At 35.1% G+C, this 22,564-nt stretch overlaps 1 protein-coding gene across 3 annotated transcripts in view; it reads left to right on the top strand.

Annotated features, from left to right (window-relative positions):
• SEC24A (SEC24 homolog A, COPII coat complex component) overlaps positions 1-22,564 on the top strand; it is a 60,920-nt gene that overhangs the window by 18,986 nt on the left and 19,370 nt on the right. Inside the window, exons 4-15 of one of the 3 annotated variants that reach the window (XM_036846085.1) lie at positions 1,098-1,175; positions 1,750-1,910; positions 2,202-2,374; positions 4,682-4,784; positions 5,816-5,942; positions 7,823-7,932; positions 10,122-10,234; positions 11,606-11,724; positions 16,386-16,441; positions 17,533-17,739; positions 18,584-18,704; positions 19,024-19,182. In XM_036846085.1, the coding sequence (XP_036701980.1) occupies positions 1,098-1,175; positions 1,750-1,910; positions 2,202-2,374; positions 4,682-4,784; positions 5,816-5,942; positions 7,823-7,932; positions 10,122-10,234; positions 11,606-11,724; positions 16,386-16,441; positions 17,533-17,739; positions 18,584-18,704; positions 19,024-19,182 (1,527 nt within the window). The other 2 variants (XM_036846086.1, XM_036846087.1) reach the window with 2 other exon arrangements.

Below are 22,564 nucleotides of genomic sequence, written 5' to 3' on the forward strand. Positions count from 1 at the left end.
TTTTAACCAACAAAAAATATGCTCAATGTTTTTGTTTGTTTCTACAAAACAGTTTTACTAAGGTTTTCTGTATCAACTCATGGCTAAAGACCTGGTGGTCTTGAGAATTGGAAAGGAGTTACTAACTTTATTGAAACTATTAAACTTATATATTTGGTGTTAAAACTGTTAAAAGTTAGCACCTTTATACTTAGGCACTAGAGGTTGATGCTATTCATTGATTTTAGTTTCTTCTGTACCCAAATTAGAGCTAATAAATAGCAGAGGTACCTAATGATAAATTTTTATTATTCATTTTAGTGGTTGTTTGCCAGACCAAAGCAATTGTTCTAATTAATATATATCACCTTAAAGTTAACTCTAGATTCTACTGTGTTCCATATTTTTATTTTTTTAATTTATTTTCTTGTATTCTATTTTTTTTGAATTTTATTTTATTTATTTTTTTATACAGCAGGTTCTTATTAGTCATCCATTTTATACACATCAGTGTATACATGTCAGTCCCAATCTCCCAATTCATCCCACCACCCCCACCCCACCCCACCCCCACCACTTTCCCCCCTTGGTGTCCATACGTTTGTTCTCTACATCTGTGTCTCAATTTCTGCCCTGCAAACCGGTTCATCTGTACCATTTTTCTAGGTTCCACATATATGCGTTAATATCCGATATTTGTTTTTCTTTCTGACTTACTTACATATTTTTAAAAAAAGGTTTTTATCCTCATAAATTTATTTCATCCTTAAATAGTATTGATTTTGGTGACTTATTTTAGTGCGTACTGCTCCTTAGAAGTTTTTAATGCTGCTCTCACAACTGGTAAAATCTTTCAGACAGTATATAATTTTATAAACTACACAAAGTACCATTCTTTTTGGAAGCTTATAAAGTTATTTGAAACTTTTGTATATTTTGTATATTTAAAATCTTACATTGTTTGAAAATTTTATTTCAACATTTCACATTTCCTGGGCTGTGGTTTTAAACTATTTGTCATTTGGAAAGTTATCATAAATTTTAGACATTAGCTCAAATCTTGCAAAAATTATAATAATGGTTCTAATTTAAATATTGTTAATAAACTTCCTCCTTAGGTATTATACCAAATACCAATAATGGATCTATGGTGGTTCACAATAGTTATGATGAAATTGAAGGCGGTGGCTTCTTGGGTGAGATGCTATGAAAGTTTTTTTGTTTTTTTGATATGTGTTCCTTGTAGGAAACAAAGAAGAAAACTTCATAATTATGTCACACAATGATACCTACTGTTAGCATTTTTTATCTCCATGCGTTTAGATTTTTTGTTAGGTTTTTTTCCCCTTTAGGATTGGGATTATGGGCTTTATTATTATTATGTTATGACCGAAGAGTATTTTTGTCAGTTAAATCTATTTAAATTTACTTATCCAGTTGAACATTTAGTATGTTTTAATTAAAGTTGTTTTGACTTAAATTTTAGTCTGAATACAAAGTTTAGTACATGATATGAGATATGAGAGTAAATTAATTATACTAAACTTATTTTTGTGTGTTTACAGCTATAGTCCACTTTAGCTAGATTTTAATCATTGCTCTTACTTTGTTACTAGTGTTTATTTGTTTTATTTTACAAAATTGATGAATGAAAGTACTAAATTACCCAAAGGATTTTGGAGTTATAATTTCTATAATTTAATGGATCTGTGTGTTGATTTAAAGTACTCTGGAGTGTAAAATAGAACTTAAAAGTTATCTCGTTTCTAGCAACACCACAGCTTACTAATAAGAATCCTACAATGAGCAGAAGTGTTGGCTATTCATATCCCTCCTTACCACCTGGTTATCAGAACACAATACCACCTAGTACAACAGGAATGCCACCCTCTTCCTTGAATTATCCAAGTGGTCCACAGGCATTTACTCAGGTATACTTTTTGTTTTTGTGTTTTTACCTGTATTCCACTTCAGTTTAAACTGTATTCACATGGAAAAATTTTAGGAAGGTATAATGAACATTTTTAACCAGTTAGAATGGTAATGAATATTTCATAAGGCCTTTGTCCTCTTATATATCTCCAGAACCAAAAAATTGACCAGGAAATCTAGATTACAGTGTTGTTATTTAGAGAGAAATTAAGTAACCAAGTCCTTATACTCTTCTCTTTTCAACTGAAGACATTATAAAGGCTACTTACTTTGAAATTATGTATCTTTAGACTCCCTTAGGTGCTAATCATTTACCTGCAAGTATGAGTGGATTAAGTCTACATCCAGAGGGGCTAAGGGTTATCAATCTACTTCAAGAAAGAAACATGCTTCCATTGACACCTTTGCAGCCTCCCGTTCCAAATTTGCATGAAGATATCCAGAAACTCAACTGTAACCCAGAGTAAGGCTTCAAACAGCGCTTCTTATTAAATATGACATTTTACTTGTTCTAAAATTCTTCCAGATTTTTTTTGAGCTTTATGTGTTACGAACAAGCTATACAAATGTATTAATTTATGAAAGTAGTTCTGCATGCAGAAAACAGCACTTTGTTAGTTGCTTACTTGATATTTGAAATGTTCTAAGTCAAGAAATAGAGTTGTAACCCCTGATCTGATAGCTACTCTTATCAGCTCTAATGGGACTATGATATTCATTATCATTATGGTGATTACATTATATTTTCAAAGTCCAAAGGACAGACTTGATTCTATATAATCCTTTATTTGCTCTCATTTTAAATTGTTTTTCATAACCAACATAATTATAATACTCTTTTCTCTCTTAAAATTGATTGTGAGTTTAAGTGTATATGAAGACTTTCTGATAAATTGAATTTTGTTATTTTTATTTTTTATTTATTTTAAAAATTTATTATTTATTTGGCTGCATTGGGTCTTAGTTGCAGCATGTGGGATCTTTGTTGTGGCATGTGGGATCTTCTGTTGCAGCGTGTGGGCTCTTCTCTAGTTGTGCACAGGCTCCAGAGCGTGTGGGCTCAGTAGTTGCAGTGCTCGGGCTCCAGAGTGCGTGGGCTCTCTGGTTATGGTGTGTGGGCTCCAGAGCGCGTGGGCTTAGTTGCCCTGCAGTATGTGGGATCTTAGTTGCCCAACCAGGGATCGAACCATCGTCCCCTGCATTGGAAGGCGGATTCTTAACCACTGGACCACCAGGGAAGTCCCTAAATTTTTTTTTAAAAATTAATTAATTAATTAATTTTTATTTTTGGCTGCGTTGGATCTTCGTTGCTGCACGTGGGCTTTCTCTAGTTGTGGTGAGCGGGGGCTACTCTTTGTTGTGGTGTACGGGCTTCTCACTGCAGTGGCTTCTCTTGTTGCAGAGCACAGGCTCTAGGTGCACGGGCTTCAGTAGTTGTGGCACACGGGCTCAGTAGTTGTGGCACGGGGGCTCAGTAGTTGTGGCTCGCGGCTCTAGAGCGCAGGCTCAGTAGTTGTAGCACAGGGGCTTAGTTGCTCCGCGGCATGTGGGATCTTCCCAGACCAGGGCTCGAACCCATGTCCCCTGCATTGGCAGGCGGATTCTTTTTTTTTTTTTTTTTAAATTAATAGACTTTTACTTTTTTTTTAAAAAAAAGTATTTATTTATTTATTTATGGCTGTGTTGGGTCTTCGTTTCTGTGCGAGGGCTTTCTCTAGTTGCGGCAAGCGGGGGCCACTCTTCATCGCGGTGCGCGGGCCTCTCACTATCGCGGCCTCTCTTGTTGCGGAGCACAGGCTCCAGACGCGCAGGCTCAGTAATTGTGGCTCACGGGCCTAGTTGCTCTGCGGCACGTGGGATCTGCCCAGACCAGGGCTCGAACCCGTGTCCCCTGCATTGGCAGGCAGACTCTCAACCACTGCGCCACCAGGGAAGCCCCAGGCGGATTCTTAACCACTGTGCCACCAGGGAAACCCAATTTTGTTATTTTTAAATAGTCTTTTTAAAACCTTCAGCAAAACTGAGCTTTTCAGTAATACACAACTTTTTTTTTTTTAAGATTTATTATTTATTTATTTAATTTATTTTTGGCTGCATCGGGTCTTAGTTGCAGTACTCAGAATCTTCCTTGAGGCATGCAGGATCCTTCATTTCAGTGCGTGGGCTCTTCCTTGTGGTGCACGGGCTTCTCTAGTTGTGGCGAGTGGGTTTTCTCTTCTCTAGTGGCACGCAGGCTCCAGGGTGCATGGGCTCTGTAGTTGCGGCACGCAGGCTCTAGTTGAGGCGTGCGTGAGCTCAGTAGTTGTGGCACGCAGGCTTAGTTGCCCTGAGGCATGTTGGATCTTAGTTCCCTGACCAGGGATTGAACCCATGTCCCCTGCATTGTAAGGCAGATTCTTTACCACTGGACCACCAGAGAAGTCCCAGTAATACACTTAACTTTGCATATGCAAATTTGGGTCATCACCTTGAAATTCCAGTGCAATCTAGATTTATATAAAGAAAAATAAGTTCTTTGATAGTCTAGACTGTCTTTGCACAAGCTGAGAAGAAAGTATATTTTAGTTATATAAAATGGGATTATAACCGTCTTCCCTTTCTTTCTGAATAGGATTTAAATATTTAACAAGGATAAAATTTGTGAGGGGCTATTGAAATACTTCATTTGTAATCTGATCCAGTGTTAAAATGTGTACCTTTTAATAAGTTTTTATTTTTGTCCAAAAATAGTCATGGTAACAACTGACACATGATTTTTACGTTGATATAGGTTATTTCGATGCACACTGACTAGCATTCCTCAGACTCAGGCCTTACTGAATAAAGCCAAACTTCCTTTGGGACTGCTGCTTCATCCTTTTAAAGACCTAGTGGTATGTTTTACTAGCGAAAGTAAATGTCTTGTGGAAAATTATCTTGGTGGTAAGGAATTTTTTATAATAGTGCAAGAATTTGTTTGAGCTATCTTTAGGAATTTGACCATTGGCCGATTATTTGTATTTCAACCAAAAATATTATTATCAAACACTTTCACAAAGAGATAAAATGAACATATTGTTGAAAAATTCAGGAGGTACTGAATAGAATAGAGGTACTGAAGAAAATAAATAAATGAACCATACTATTTTAACAAGTTGTAAATTGTTTACCCATTAAAATACTTTACCCGTTCTCCCAGTTCTTCCATTCTTGGAGTAAATTCTGTTGCTTTAAGAAGCTGTTTCCAAAAAGAAGAAGAAAAGAAAATACGCCCTTCTACTTTTGTCCTAAGGCTCTGGGACCTTGACATGTGACCACATACGGTTTGAGAGAATCAGTCCATAAGTGAAGTGACTTTCCCATAACAAACCTCCTTTTGGTAATAGGATTGTATTGCCTTTACTGATTTTTGACTTTAACTTTAAATCTTTTAAAACGTAGGATAAACTTTAAATAGGAGCATAATTGCAAAGTCCAATAAAATATTTAAATATAATTTAACCATACCTTACTTTGTGACAATTCTTTTATGAGAACTTAGTAGCCTGTTAATATAACATGAAGAAACTTCCTAATGATTTAATTAGTCATTTTTTTAGAGTATTGATCCTTCCTTCACCATTCAGCTCACAGATACGTTGTAAATTTACTATGTTGGTTTTGCAATGTAAACTTTTAATGAGAAAATAAATACTTTTTAAAAGGCAAAATTTAATGAGAATGGTCCTGGGGAAAATCACTAGGGTTTAAAAACCAGTACATTTCATTACATAATTTTTTGTTTGGCAGCTTGGACACATTTTTTTACCTTAGTTTTTTCTCTAAAATTATAATATCCCAACAATTACTTGGAAGGTATGGATTAATTGCTTGACCTTTAGACATGATCATCATTGCCTTTAATAAATTAGTCCTTTTTTTTCAGCAATTGCCTGTGGTTACCTCTAGTACAATTGTGAGATGCCGTTCATGCAGGACATACATCAACCCTTTTGTCAGCTTTCTTGATCAAAGGAGATGGAAATGTAACTTATGTTACCGAGTCAATGATGGTATGTTTTTTTTTTTTTTAAACATTTAAACATTTCTACATGCGTTGTAGGGAAGTCAGATAACACAAATGTGAAGTTAAAAAACAAAACAAAACCTGGTCTTATTTACCCGTAATCCTTTCACTCAGATATAACTTCTTTTAACTTTTTTCTAGGCATTTATACTTATATATAAATAATTATATACTTCTTAAGCAAAAAATGTGATAATACTACTTTTTTTTTTTTTTTTTTTTAATTAATTAATTTATTTATTTATTTATGGCTGTGTTGGGTCTTCGTTTCTGTGCGAGGGCTTTCTCCAGTTGTGGCAAGTGGGGGCCACTCTTCATCTCGGTGGGCGGGCCTCTCACTATCGCGGCCTTTCTTGTTGCGGAGCACAGGCTCCAGACGCGCAGGCTCAGTAGTTGTGGCTCACGGGCCTAGTTGCTCCGCGGCATGTGGGATCTTCCCAGACCAGGGCTCGAACCCATGTCCCCTGCATTGGCAGGCAGATTCTCAACCACTGCGCCACCAGGGAAGCCCAAAAAATGTGATAATACTACTTTGATACCACTTTTTTACATTTATTCTATTGGGTATATAATAAATGGCATATTTCATGGTATTATTTAAGCCTGTAATTTAAGAAATATTTTTATTTAGAAATTGTCCCATGCCTTTTCTCTAGGGTGAAAGAAAATAAGTCCGCAGAGTAGCTGCCATTAGCTTCATTCACTGCTGTATGAAGGGAGGTGGGCAGTGCTAGAAGGTTAGTTGAATGTAGTTTTTTTTAGTAACTGATGAGGAGGAGATCTTCTTCAGTAACTGTTTCACAATTTATATTTGAGGAATATCATCTAACCAACAACATTCTATTAGGATTAGAGAAGAAAAAAAGGGCATGCTGTTACCCACATTGAAAATTTGGTCTCTGTTTAGAAGGAAATTTCATTAAGCATTGGGAAATAGAGGAACTTGAGAGATTTTTTAAAACCATTTTTATTGTTTGTGTTTTTAGAGTAGAAGAAGTGAGGGTAGAAAAAGAGCATTCTTTTTACTCTGTAATGCAGAAAATATATGTATTTATAGTGTTTAGTACACCTTTAAAATCTTATGTATATATGCTTCAATATATGAAATTAAATTATAATAAGGATTGAAGTCACTTTTGTGTGCAGCCCAGACCATTTCATGAACCATGGCTTACCCTTTAGCATATATAGGAATTTTAATTTTTAAACAGTTACTGGGAAGACAGATGCAATGATAATTAACACATTATTGACGGGGGGATTTTTGCAGAAACTAACGCCTGTGGCCATAATATGTCTCTGGTCAAAAATGTGTTAATTTAGAAAATACTCTTTGAGCACTAGTGTTTTATAGGCAGTAGGCAACCGATATTCCATAGAGGTCTTATAACTATTGAAACTCACCATACCCTTAGGCTTTAAGCTTTGAAGTATTTTACCGTAGCTTTCTAGGGGCAACCGGAGTCTGTACATTTCATATGTCAAATGTTATTATCCATGTACCACTGTGAAATTTAAGACAAAGTTTAGTCTTGCATTTAAGAAAATAATTGGCATTTAATGAATTTTTATTATCCTTTCAAACTACTTTAGGAAAGCAGCTTTCCAAGAATTAAGAGAAAAAAGGGTATTAGAAGATAGGGAAAGAAAAATCATAGTGCTTGTGGTTGTAAAAGCAAAACATACTTAGTGCCATTCAGTGTGGAGGGGAATTGAATGGGACTCAAAAACAAAGTGTATTTAGCCCTTAATATTTAGTCTATATTGAATTATTTATAAATTCCTAAATTAAGAAAACAGCCAAATACAAGCTATATTAAACTTAATCCTTTCAGTTTTAACATTATATATTGTTAACTCACATAGTTCCTGAAGAATTCATGTACAACCCTTTGACCAGAGTCTATGGAGAACCTCACAGAAGACCTGAAGTTCAAAATGCTACTATTGAGTTTATGGCTCCTTCAGAATACATGGTAAACTTTCATTTTTTATGTAGCACAAATATTTCATTATACCTGGTTTTAAATAAAATATAAAGTCCTTTAACCAAAATTTTATATTTTTAATTTATAAAAGTTATCCTTGTTCATTATAAAAGTAGTTAATTTGTATATAAGGGTAAGTTTGAAAAGTAAAAGTGTATGTAAAGTTCCACTTACGTTTCTTGGGCATCCATCCAGAAACTTGCAATATAATATTGGGATCATACTTACTTTTAGGTCACTTCCAGTTTTTTTCTGTTACAAATAATGATGTGATGCACATCCTCTTTGCAACTACTTTTATACACTTGTGTGAATATCTGAGGTCTTGCATTTGAAAAGATAATAATTATGCCTAATGTTTAACTAGCACTATGCATTTTATAAAGCACATATATTTTTGATCATCACAAATAACTCTTAATTAAGCTGTTAATCCTGTTTTACGGATGTGAAACAAATTTAGTTAGGTGACTTTCCAGATCTTCTTTAGCAGGTGCTAGAGGTCTCATAAAAATTTAGGACTTTTGACTTGATTTCTCTTTCCTCATGCAATAATTGCCTCTAAGGAAAGGGAATATGTAGATAAGATTTAATACCAACTTTTAATATTTTATTTTAGTATATTTTTGTGGGATTGTCTCTATCTGGTCAATTGGGGACATTTTAGTATAGATATTACAAAGATTCAGTCTCTTTTCATCACATAGAAATTTCAGTGTAGAAAACATTTTTGTGACACTTAAATGGCTGGTGATCGCTTTCTGTAGTGTAGCTGTCCCTCTGTTGAATTAAAACCAAAAAATCAGAAGCATTTGTTCTTTTGAATTGGCCTTCCTGGGTTTCTTTAACTCCCAGGTTTTGTAAAAATGGCTTCCTTTAAATTTGGAAATTTGCCTATAGCAAGAGGTTTTCTTCCTTCCTGACTTACCTCTTGGGCAACAGGTTCTATGGATTTTGCAAGTGATATGTACAAAAAAATATAAAAGTTAGTATACTACACGTGGAGTTCTGATTGTGGTTATTTGGTGCTTTTTATTTTATTATTATTTTTATTGAAAACAAAATACTTTTTATTTTGAGATAATTTTAGATTTATAGAAGGGTTTCAAAAATAGCACAAAGAGTTCACCCAGCTACCCCTAATGTAAACATTTTACGTAGCTCTAGGACAATCATCAAGCTTAAATTAACACTAGCACAACACTATGAATGAAACTACGGACTTTACTTGGATTTCACTAGTTTTTCCACTTAACGTCCTTTCCCTGTCCCAGGATTCAATCCACGTTGCATTTAGTTTCTGTTCCTTTAGTCTCCTCCCATCTGTGGCAGTTCCTTAGCTTTTCCTTGTCTTTCATGACCTTGAGCTTTTTTTTTTTAATTAATTTTTATTGGAATATAGTTGTTTTACAATGTTGTGTTAGTTTCTGCTGTACAGCAAAGTGAATCAGTTATACGTATACGTATATCCCCTCTTTTTGAGATTTCCTTCCCATTTAGGTCACCACAGATCACTGAGTAGGGTTCCCTGTGCTAAACAGCAGGTGCTCATTAGTTATCTATTTTATGCACAGTAGTGTATATATGTCAATCCCAATCTCCCAATTCGTACCTGCCTCCCCACCCCCCCCGGCTTTTTATTGAATTGAAAACAAATCTTTGAACTTGGAAGTTTAAAATATACTTGTACATTTTTCTGGAACTTGGCTGAAATGTGTTGGTTAAATAACCAGCTCAGGCTAACTTGATTTGTCATTTTCAGAGCTGTACATTTCCCTAAATTGTGAAATATAATGTACATATGGAAAAGCCTATGAAACATAAATATATAGGTTACCAAATAATCATAGCACCACTGTTGCACCACACAGATCAAGAAATTGAACATTGCCGATACTCATAAATGCCTTTCTGATCACATTTCTTCCTCTTCCTGTCCTAGAAAAGATACTCTTCTGACCTATGATAATCATATCCTCATTGTCCTTTTTCTAAGTATGCATCTGAAAAAAACTTCTTTCTATATTATTTTCTTAATGTATTATTATTTATTGTGGTCTCCACTTAATCTGTAAATAATGCTTATTTTATTGTTTTGCTATATATAGACACGACAAATGGTAAGTTTAAATTTAATTCTGTTAATTGTATTTAATGAGATCCTTTTTCTCCTTCAGTTACGACCACCTCAACCTCCAGTGTACCTTTTTGTATTTGATGTGTCTCACAATGCAGTTGAAACTGGATACTTGAATTCAGTTTGCCAGAGTTTGTTAGACAATCTGGATTTGTAAGTATCTTAATTCAGGTTAAATTATAAACTAACGGTGTTTGTAAAGTGAATAAGTAGTTTCAAACTATATTTTAAAAGTTATGTAATTATGTTCTAAAAGTCCACTTAAATCAGTACATAACTTTAGGCCTCACTTTCTCTGAGAAACATTAATTTATTTTAACGTTTTATTATGGAAAAATTTCAAATATGTAGTAAATAGAAAGAATGCAATGAAGTTCCAGGTACCCAGCCTTCAACTTCAATATTTTTAGCATTCAGCTGTTCTCGCCTCATCTAACCCTTCCCTTCCCCCTTTTTTCCCTAGAGTATTTTAATACAAATCTCAGTCAGTATATCATTTACCTAGAAATACTTGGAATTATTTTTAACCCTAACTAAAATATGAGAATCACATCAAACAAAATTAGCAATAATTCCATAATGTGATGTGATACCCAGTTCAATTTTTGTTCCTGGTTGTCTCCAGAATGTCTTTTTACTGTGGGTTTGTTGAAATAAGAATCTAAACAGTATCTACACATTGCATTTGCTGGTCATATCTCTTAAGCCTCTTAAAATAACTGTACTTTAAGTGGTTCTTAGATACTTAGTGTAACACGTAAAAGCCAGTGTGACCTTTCAGTGTAATGAAATACTATTGTGCTCTTGTGTGTAAGGAAGAATGTGTAGGACCAAATCTCATCAGAAGTGGACTAACTCCCTCACCTTGGCGAAAGGCATTCTTGTTCTTATCAGCATTTGTATTTTTAATGTTGTAGGTTATGTATGGGGATTGTCTGTTGATGAGAGAGTTCACTGACTCACCCAAACATGAACAACAAAAATGAAAACTAGTTTGTCTTTCCCCTTATGAAACTATGGTCTACATATTTAAGTTCTTCAAAAACAGATCTTTTTGTTGATCTTCTTAAATGAATGCTTAAACAATAATTGAAAAGAGGTTTGGGCAATTTTTGTTTTAAAGATATGCAGTTCATAAATTTATATTACATTTTAGAGTTGGTGTATGGTAATTTTTTTGAAGTATTTTTTATAAATTAAAATCATCCTCAAACTTTTGTATATACTTTCCAGTATTTTTTATATATCATTTCCTAAGTGATTGATATAACTTTATATAGGTGTAATGAGTTTTGGATTGCTGTATTATTGCTGGGTTTTGTTGATTATTTGACTTTTATATAGTGTTTTCTTTTGAGTAGTGTATGTTTTCATGGTGATTAAACATTGCACGGGTTAAAAACATTTATGTTGGGGCAGTTTTCATAACACAGAAGTAGATATTTGTATTTAACTCTTTGCAGATATTTTAGGTATATATGTATATGGGAAAACTATAAAATACTCTTCTGAATTTGTTTTTAGGCTTCCTGGCAACACTAGGACAAAAATTGGCTTCATAACATTTGATAGTACAATCCACTTCTACAGCCTTCAAGAAGGTCTATCTCAACCTCAGATGCTAATAGTTTCAGATATTGAAGGTATATATTATATACTTAAAATTATTGAACTGCCTGAGGAGTTTTTAGTTTTAGAAATATTTCATGACTGTTCAACAAACTAGCAGCATATGGTATGATTCTACTATACTGAGGAAAACCTTGAGTATAAAATCATAAGATTTTTGGAATTGTAAGAGTCCCTCAGTCAAATCTCTCATTTTATAGAAGAGGAAACAGAATTATGGAGGTAAAGTGAGTTCTGAACAAGTCAACAAAAAACAAGTTAATGTTAAAGCTCATTCAAGAAGTATTTGAGGATAGACCTAGATTAATTGAACAGAATAGAGAGCCCAGAAATAAGCCCTCACATACATGTTCAGTTGATTTTTGATAAGGACGCCAAGACCATTCAATGGGGAAAAGACAGTCTTTTCAACAAATGGTTCTGGGAAAACCAAACATGCAAAAGAATGAAGTTAGACCCTTACCATAAACCATATTAAAAAAAATTAACTCAGTGGATCAAAGACCTAAACTTAAGAACTAAAACTGTAAAACTCTTAGAAGGAAACATAGGGGAAAATCTTAATGACGTTGGGTTTGGCAGTGATTTCTTGGATATGACACTAAAAGCAGAAGCAACAAAAGAAAAAATAAATAAATTGGATGTTATCACTGTTAAAATACTTTTGTACATGAAAGAAAACTGTCAAGAGAGTAAAAAGAAGTCACAGAATGGGAGAAGATATATGCATATGCAAATCACACATATGATGAAGGATTAATATAAAGAGCTTCTCAACTCAGCAGCAACAACAAAAAAACACAATTCAAAAATGGACGAAGGACTTGAATAGACAATTCTCCAAAGATGTACAAATGGTCAGTAAACACATGAAAAAATGCTCAACATCATTAGTCACTAGAGAAATGCAAATCAAAATCACGAGATACCACTTCACATCCATTAGAATGGTTATTATTTTTTTAAAAATGGAAAATAACAAGGGCTGGCAAGGATGTGGAAACATTGGAACTGTCATATATTGCTGGTGGGAATGTAGAATGGTGCAGTATTACGGAAAACAATTTGGCAGTTCCTCAAAAAGTTAGACATAGAATTACCATTATGAGCTACCAATTCTGCTTCCCAGTATATACCTAAAAGAGTTGAAAGCAAAAACTCAAACAAATACTCATACACCAATGTTCATAGCAACATTATTCACAATAGCCAAAAGTTGGAAACAACTTAAGTATCCATCAAGAGATGATTGGTTAAATAATGTGGTATATACATATAATGGAATATTATTCATCCCTAAGAATGAAATTCTGATGCATGCTACAACATGAATGAACCTTGAAAACATTATATCAATACTAAGTGAAATAAACCAGACGCAAAAGGACAAAGATTATGTGATTCCGCTTATATGAGGTACCGGGAATGGGTGAATTCATAGAGATATAGGTTAGAAAGTAGATTATAGATTACCAGGAGCTTGGGGGAAGGGAGAAATTATTTAATGGGTACTGTTTAGGATGATGAAAAGGTTCTGAAAATACATAATGATGATGGTTACACAACATTGTGAATGTACTTAATAGTACTGAATTGTACACTTAAAAATGATTAAGGTGGAGCTTCCCTGGTGGCGCAGTGGTTGAGAATCTGCCTGCCAATGCAGAGAATACGGGTTCGAGCCCTGGTCTGGGAAGATCCCACATGCCGCAGAGCAAGTAGGCCCGTGAGCCACAGTTACTGAGCCTGTGCGTCTGGAGTCTGTGCTCCGCAACAAGAGAGGCCGCGATAATGAGAGGCCCGCACACCATGATGAAGAGTGGCCCCCACTTGCCGCAACCGGAGAAAGCCCTCGCACAGAAACGAAGACCCAACACAGCCATAAATAAATAAAAAATAAAAAAATAAAAAAAAATTTAAAAGTATCTTCTAAAAAAAAAAGATTAAGTATATTTTGTATATTTTGTATATTTTACCACAGTTTAAAAAATTAACTCCAAATGGATCATAGATCTGAGTATGAGACTAAAACTAAAACTGTTAAAACATAAAAGTAAGTCTTCGTGACCTTGAATTAGGCAGTGATTTCTTAGATACAACACCAAAAGCACAAACACCAAAAGAAAAAACAGATAAGTTGGGCTTCCTAACAATTAAAAACTTTTGGATAAACAGCAAGGTCCTGCAGTATAGCACAGGGAACTATATTCAATATCCTGTGATAAACCATAATGGAAAAGAATATAGAAAAGAATATGTATATGTATAACTGAATCACTTTGCTGTACAACAGAAATTAGCACAACATTGTAAATCAACTATACTTCAATAAACTAAAAAAAATTAAAATTTTTAAAAATTAAAAAAGATTAAAACCTTTTGTGTTTCAAAGGATGCCATCATGAAAGTGAAGAATGAGAGAGTGAGAGAAAATATTTGCAAGTTACATATCTGATCAAAATATATATCTAGATTATGTAAAAAACTTCTACAACTTATTAAAAAGACAACCTAATTAAAAAGTGGGCAAAGGATTTGAATAGACATGTCTCTATTCAATACACCATACTCAATATTCTGTATATGCAGTTGGCTTATAATCCCTTGAAAAGATGCTCCATATCATGAGTTATCAGGGAAATGCAGATGAAAAACCACAGTGAAATGACACATCACACCAGTTAAAAAAAATTCTCAAAACCAAAATTTTTTGCTGCTCTGAGCATATCTGAATAGCTGGGAAGGTTCCATGAGTATTGGTTTTGGGGTTACAAATAAATTTTAATAAGTAGGCAAGTTTGCAACTATAAAATCTATGAATTAGGGGGATTGACTGTACAACTTTAAAATGAAATAGTTGAATAGAGCCCCCTTCTGTCTTGGTTGTTCCAGGTCTCACAACAGAGCAGCCAAGTCAGTCATTCATTTCCCTTATCTATTTACCCAGGTACTTATTTGGCATAAAATAAAATCACTGAACAGGTGATTCTGATGATGGGCCAAGTTGTGAATTTACTGATATGGTCCAGCCTCTCAATTTTATACATGAGCTGATAAATGGAATATCCCTTGCTGGATGTCACATAGCAAAACTTTTTTTAAAGGACAGTGACAAGTATTTGCAAGGATGTGGAGAAATCGGAACCCTCATTAACTAGTAGTAGGAATGGAAAATGGTGCCGCCATTAGGGAAATCATTTTGTCAGTTCCTCTGGAAGTTAAACATAGAGTTACCATATAACCAGCAATTTTACTTAATAGGTATATGCTCAAGAAAATTAAAAACATGTCTATACTGTAAAAGCAACTACACTTCAATTTTTAAAAATTGCTAAATATGAATTATTAAAAATAAAACAATACAGAACATGTCCACACAAAAATGTGTACATGAATGTTGGTAGCAACTCAGCCAAGAAGTGGAAACAACCCAACATAAACAAAATGTAGAATATCCATACAATGAAATGTTTTGTTACTCAGCAATAAAAAAGAATAAAGTACTGATAAATGCTACAACATGGATGAACCTTGAACACATGAAGCTAAGTGTAAGAAGCCAGTCACAAAGGACCTCATAGTGTGACTCCATTAATATGAAATGTCGAGAATAGGCCAATCCAGAGACAGAAAGTGGCTGCCTAGAGCTGTGGGAGTTGACGGGGAATTGAGGAATGACTGTTAATTGGTGTGGGGTTCCCTTTTGGGATGATGAAAAGGATCTAGAATTAGATAGTGGTGGTAGCTGTACAACTCTGTGCATATATTAAAAAAATCACTGAATTGTATCTTCTGCAAGGGTAAATTTTATGGTATGTGAATTATATCGTAAAACTTTTATTAAAATCTGTTTAATTTTAAAGAAAAAGGAAATCTAAAGAATAGTACATTATTTATATGATAGTTAAAGTAAATATTTAATGTTTCAAATTATTTGTTAGTGTTATTTTTCATGAACATTATGATGAGCCTTATTTTTGTAATTTTTTAATAAAAAATAAACAGTACAAAAATGTAGAAAGTGAGACCCCTCATAATCCTGCATCACCACCCACATTTCCTTCACAGTTTGCTTCCTTCTAAGAAAGGATATTTAATTCCTAAGAAAGAACAAATTTGAATCCTGAGAAGCTCTTCTGATGTGGCCATTTAGCATACCTCCTGATTTACTTGACTTTGTAGTCCCATAAGTAGAATGGGGGCCTTCTTTATGAGAAAGTATGTGCTTTATGAATGACAGAGCTGTTGGTGGGCTGTATTACTTCCATGTCAAGACGCAGAATTCTTGTGTGTCATCTTAGTCAACTTTTTTTTTTAATGCCAAGAGTGTTTCTTTGGCTGGCTTCTGGGGCTAAGCAAGAATTCTAAAGCAGGATTCTAAATTGTCTTTAACCTAAGAAGCAGAGTACTTGTACAAACCCTTACTGAGTGCTTGTGGGTCAGTATTTTCTATTTGGGAGGCTATTTACCTTTTACATGGTAATAGATAAGCTGCAGTAAAAGCCTAAATCAGTGCTCTTTTGGTGACCCTGAACATACGTAGACATTGCTGTACAAATGGAGGAGGTGGCTCTTCTCTAAGTATGGGGGTGGTTAATTATATCACTGTTAATGTATTTGGAACATCTTTAACAATTAAGTTTTGTTTAAGAGAAATATTTATTTGTTCTTTCAGATGTTTTTATACCTATGCCAGAGAACTTATTAGTAAATTTAAATGAAAGTAAAGAGGTAAGGGACACTTTCCTATCTGACATGTTTAATTGAAATGTTGAAGGAATATATTTTTAAAATGAACTTTAAGTAGAATTTTGCTTCTCTCTGTGACATTTCTAAGATGTGTAGCATTTTATATTTGCAGTTAGTTAAAATTCATCCGATGAACAGCTTTTGATTTTGCCCTTGAACTGATTGCTTTTAAGTTTAATGTATCCATTTGTAGTAGGGTAGAAGATAAGCCTATTCCATAAATGAGAGAAACCTGAAGGAAACCTGCCTTGCCAGCCATTTGGGAAATTGGGAGGGTTGCTGAGATAAGCTTCTGGTCACTACATAGAAGCACTTTAGGCTGCTTTCAGTGCCCTTTGCTTTTCTGATTCACAGAGTGTCATTGGGGTCAGTTCAGAAGAAACTCTTATTACCTGCCTGGAAATTGCCATGACATAATACAGTGAGAGGTGAACAGAATGTGTCTGAAGGGGGGATGTTGTCTACCCTGTACATGCATATATGCCGTAGGGGTAACATTTTAACTAGCAAGTCTATGGTCTCAGCTGTTGGCAACGGTGACTTCGCCATAGTGTGAAGTATTTTTTTCCCATTAACTCTCTTTATTTGTACAACCTAACTTGAATAGGTAGTTGTTTTTTGTTTTGTTTTTCTTTTGTAGTAATATTACTAGTTGGCAAATTTACTGGCTATCTTAGATTTTGCAATAGGGAAGAGTTAAACGCACTTTGGAACTGAAAAGAATAAAGTGTATAGAGGTGATTGAGAAGGCCATATTTCATGGCATTTAAATATGTAAAATCTCTAAACTGATGGTTCTTTTGGATACATTTGGACTTATAGTCTTGCTGGACTACTGCATGTGCAAGAACTGTAAGGCCCCAATTTTGATTTGTCTTGCTTGCCAATTTATAATGTTGACTTAAAATGGCTTTCTTGTCATTTGACCAACTTCATTGTTTACTGTACTGTCTGTAGATTCTCTGACCATCATCATGACTCAATGTCTTGTCTATTGTATGAGTCAGTGACTTAATGTGAAAAAAATTTTTTTTATTGTAACACTCTTGAGTTTTCTTGCTTTATTTCACAAGCTCGTCCAAGATTTACTGAAAACTTTGCCGCAAATGTTCACCAAGACCCTGGAGACCCAGAGTGCCTTGGGTCCAGCCCTTCAGGCTGCCTTTAAGCTGATGTCCCCAACTGGTGGTCGAATGTCTGTTTTTCAAACACAACTCCCAACTCTTGGAGTGGGAGCCCTGAAACCACGAGAGGAACCCAACCAAAGGTCGTCTGCTAAGGTTAGAAAGTCATCAAGTGCATAAGATTTATGCTGGTGCTTTGTCCCTTTGAGTACAGAGCTTATTTCAAATTTATTTTTCAGTTGTGAAAAGGAGGGAATATAAGGAAATGGATAAAGCGTTTCTCCTCTTTTATGTAGACATTTCTATTTTATTACATTATTTTCTATCTGATTCACCCATACCTTATGTATAGATCTTTAGCAGGCCATAGCAATGCCACCTGCCTTTGATGAGAAAGTCAGGCAGACTAAGAGAATGCTTGCCAGGGACAAAGTAGAACCTGGATGATGAATAAAAAGTAGTCATGGTTTGGTATATTGACTGCCATGGATTGCTTTTGAGCACCTTGTGTGTGTAAACTTAGTTTGAGATGTGTATTTCTCAAAAGATTATGATAGTGTGGCCATATACTGTAATGATTAGGGTGTCAGTCTTGGAATAAGTCTGCCTAAGTCTCACTGCTTTTTAGATGTGTGAGCTTGAATAGTTACATAATTTCTTTGCCCCTCTTTTTCCTTATATTTATAAAATGAAAATATCGATAGTACCCATCTCTTATGATAGATGAAAAGTATTACATATGAATTTAGAAGCTTCCAGAATAATAATCATTTAATAGATTATCAAAATTAGTATAATAGATGTATTTCTTTTTAAAAGTAAAACAAAATAGTAAATTCTTAAGCAGGACATGTTTCATACTGAAAAAAGAGGAAATAACACAAAAGGATTTTGTAGAATGCCCAAGGATAATTGTTAACCCTTGGTATATATGGATAGGTGTATAAATTTTATGACAATTTAATGATTTAAAATTTTTTCTCTTCGTAATTATGAATAGGAAATTCACTTGACACCATCAACTGACTTCTATAAGAAATTAGCCTTGGACTGTTCTGGTCAGCAGGTAGCTGTTGACTTATTCCTTCTCAGTGGACAGTATTCTGATTTGGCTTCTCTGGGTAAGTTCTTCCTAGTGATTATTTTTCTCATGTGAATGTCAAAATGGTATTTTTATGATGATATGTTAAAGAGAGGACAGAGTGAAAGAATTCTTATTCCCTTGGGAAGTTAGTTTAGTTTATAATAAACTTTATAGTCTTCTACTCTGAATATTTATAATAGAGAAATTTCTATATTACTATTTAAAGGGATGAAATAATTCTTTTTTGCCAATATCTTAGGAGGCTAAGGAAAGATTGATTCAAATGCTTGTAGTTACTCTGGTGTAGTAATAGTAGTTAATAGCAGAATTTAAAAGGAGTATGTGTTCTCTTCCAGGTTGTATTTCTCGGTATTCAGCAGGTAGTGTCTATTATTATCCCTCTTACCACCATCAGCACAACCCAGTGCAAGTGCAGAAATTACAGAAGGAACTACAGAGATACCTCACTCGGAAGATTGGCTTTGAGGCAGTCATGAGGATTCGGTGTACCAAAGGTGGGGGCACTTTTTTTTTTTTTTTTACACTTACAAAGGCGTAAATGTTGCTTTTTTTTTTTTTTTTTTTTTTATTTATTTATTTATTTATTTATTTATTTATTTATTTTTGGCTGTGCTGGGTCTCCGTTTCTGTGCGAGGGCTTTCTCTAGTTGTGGCAAGCGGGGGCCACTCTTCATCGCGGTGCGCGGGCCTCTCACCATCGCGGCCTCTCTTGTTGCGGAGCACAGGCTCCAGACGCACAGGCTCAGTAGTTGTGGCTCACGGGCCTAGTTGCTCCGCGGCATGCGGGATCCTCCCAGACCAGGGCTCGAACCCGTGTCCCCTGCATTAGCAGGCAGATTCCCAACCACTGCGCCACCAGGGAAGCCCGTAAATGTTGCTTTTGATATGAATAAATATACACATATTTTTACCTAGTCTTTTCTCATAAGATTTGTTCTTCTAAGGTATTGTACTTACTTTGATGGACTATGCAATTACGAATAGAGAAGATACGTATTGAAAAACTAAGCACTATTTTTTTTTATAGGAATTGCTATTTTTAAAAATTTATTATTTTATTTATTTATTAATTTATTTATTTTGGCTGCGTTGGGTCTTCGTTGCTGCAAGCGGGCTTTCTCTAGTTGCAGTGAGCGGACTTCTCATTGCGGTGGCTTCTCTTGTTGCGGAGCGCAGGCTCTAGGTGTGCGGGCTTCAGTAGTTGGTGGCTTGCAGGCTCTAGAGCACAGGCTCAGTAGCTGTGGCACATGGGCTTAGTTGCTCCGCGGCATGTGGGATCTTCCCAGACCAGGGCTCGAATCCGCGTCCCCTGCGTTGGCTGTCGGATTCTTAACCACTGCGCCACCTGGGAAGCCCTAGGGACTATTTTGAATATACTAAAAACCACTGAATTGTACACTTGAAAAGTGTGGGGGTTTTTGTATGTGAATTGTATCTCAGTGAAAAAATATCTCATCCCCAAACAAAATAAAACATATTACTGATGGATTTTTATTCCACTTATTGAACAGTAGTAGTGGAAGATCTTTTTTTTTTAACAACTATTTTTTAAAATTGTGGTAAAACAGACATAACATAAAATTTACCATTTTACAGGACTTCCCTGGTGGTCCAGTGGTTAAGACTCCATGCTTCCGATGCAGGGGGCGCAGGTTCAATCCCTGGTCGGGGAACTAAGATCCCACATGCTGCACAGTGCAGCCAAAAAATTAAAAATTAAAAAAAATTTTTACCGTTTTACCATTTTTAAGTATACATTTGAGTGGCATTAAGTACATTCTCATTGTTGTGCAGCCATCACCACCATCCATCACCAGAAGTAGGGTATCTTTTAGTTTGTGTTCTTCTCATTCTGCACCTGCTACTAATACCTTGCCACACTGTTGCTTTGGAAGTAGTCTCACAGTTTCAGAATGCGTATGTTCAATGTGTTTTTCAGGATAAATGTTTTGTGGTTGCTAAATGTGACAACTATTTTCTTATGAAAGTGGGAAATTATAATTCTTGATATTTCATTTCTTCACATTATCAACCTGTTTCTACTCTTTTATTCAGATTTTAAAATATTACTGCTCTGTAAAAGGGTGTGAAGCAATAATTTTTTACAGTGGAAAGATTATGTGAAATATGTAGCAAAAAATAGGTATCAAAAGATAAGGATCCACAAACCTGTCCACTGGATAGATGTTAAAATCTGTTGATCAAATGACGTGTCAAATGAAGTATCAGATAAACACTTAAGAGGTTGCCACGTCTCCAAACAGCGCACAGATATTGGTGTCACCCATAACCGATCAGTTTCCACAATAGCATTCTGTTTCCTTTCTTTTAATAGAAGCTTTATTGAGATAAAATTTACATATCATACAATTTACCCATTTGAAATGTACAATTCAGTGGTTTTAAATATATTCACCACGATATTACCACGATCAATTTTAGAACACTTTCATCATTCCCAAAAGCTACCCTGTACTGATTAGGAGTCACTTTTCATTCCCCCACCTAGGCGACTGCCAGTCTGCTTTCTGTCTCTGGACTCGCCTGTTCTGGGTATTTCATATTAATGGAGTCATACAATATGAGGTCCTCTGTAACTGGCTTCTTACACTTTAATGTTTTCAAGGTTCATCCATGTTGTAGCATATATCAGTATTTCATTACCCCCCCCTTAAAAAAATATTTCGTTTGTTTTTATTTCTCATAGTATTCCATTGTATAGATACCTCATTTTGTTTATCCTTTTATCAGTTGATGAATATTTGGGTTGTTTCCACTTTTTGGATATTATGAATAGTATTGCTATGAACTTTTTTTTTTTTTTTTTTTTAAATTTTGGCCACGCTGTGTAGCATGTGGGATCTTAGTTCCCCAAGCAGGGGTCGAACCCACGCCCCCTGCAGTGGAAGCGCAGAGCCCTAACCACTGGACCGCCAGGGATGTCCCTTGCTATGAACATTTGTGTAGAGGGTTTTGGACCTGTTTTCATTTCTCTCAGGTCTATACCTAAGGTATATACTTGAGTCATATGGTAACTATGTTTAGCTTTTTGAGGAACAGCCAGACTGTCTTCTAGAAGTTGCACCATTTTACATTCCCACTAACAGTGAAAGTACTGATTTCTTCACATCCTTTTCAATACTTGTTATTGTCCTGTTTTTTTTTTTTTTTTTTTTAGCCATCTTAGTGGGTGTGATGTGGTATCTTGTTGAGGTTTTGATTTGTATTTCCCTATTCATGAATGAGGTTGAACATCTTTTCTTGTGCTTATTGGTTTTATTTATCTTCTTTGGAGAAATGTCTGTTCAGATCCTTTTTCCATTTAAAAACTTGATTTGTTTGTCTTTTTATTATTGAGGTTTTTTTTTAAAAATAAATTTATTTATTTATTTATTAAACTAATTAATTTTTGTCTGTGTTGGGTCTTCATTTCTGTGCGAGGGCTTTCTCTAGTCGTGGTGAGCGGGGGCCACTCTTCATCGTGATGCGCAGGCCTCTCACTGTCGTGGCCTCTCTTGTTGCGGAGCACAGGCTCCAGACGCGCAGGCTCAGTAGTTGTGGGCCCAGTTGCTCTGCGGCATGTGGGATCTTCCCAGACCAGGGCTCGAACCCGTTTCCCCTGCATTGGCAGGCAGATTCTCAACCACTGCGCCACCAGGGAAGCCCTATTATTGAGTTTTAAGTGTTCCTTATATATTTTTAGATACAAGGCCTCTATCACATATATGATTTGCAAAATTCTTTCTCCATTTTGTGGGTTGCCTTTTTCACTTTCTTAATGGTACCCTTTAAGGCACAATTGTTTTTAATTTTGGTGATGTCCCATTTATCAACTTCTTCTGTTTGTGTTTTTGGTATCTTATTGTAGCATTAAAC

Source organism: Balaenoptera musculus, chromosome 3 (assembly GCF_009873245.2).
Source record: "Balaenoptera musculus isolate JJ_BM4_2016_0621 chromosome 3, mBalMus1.pri.v3, whole genome shotgun sequence".
NCBI classification, from domain to species: Eukaryota; Metazoa; Chordata; class Mammalia; order Artiodactyla; family Balaenopteridae; genus Balaenoptera; species Balaenoptera musculus.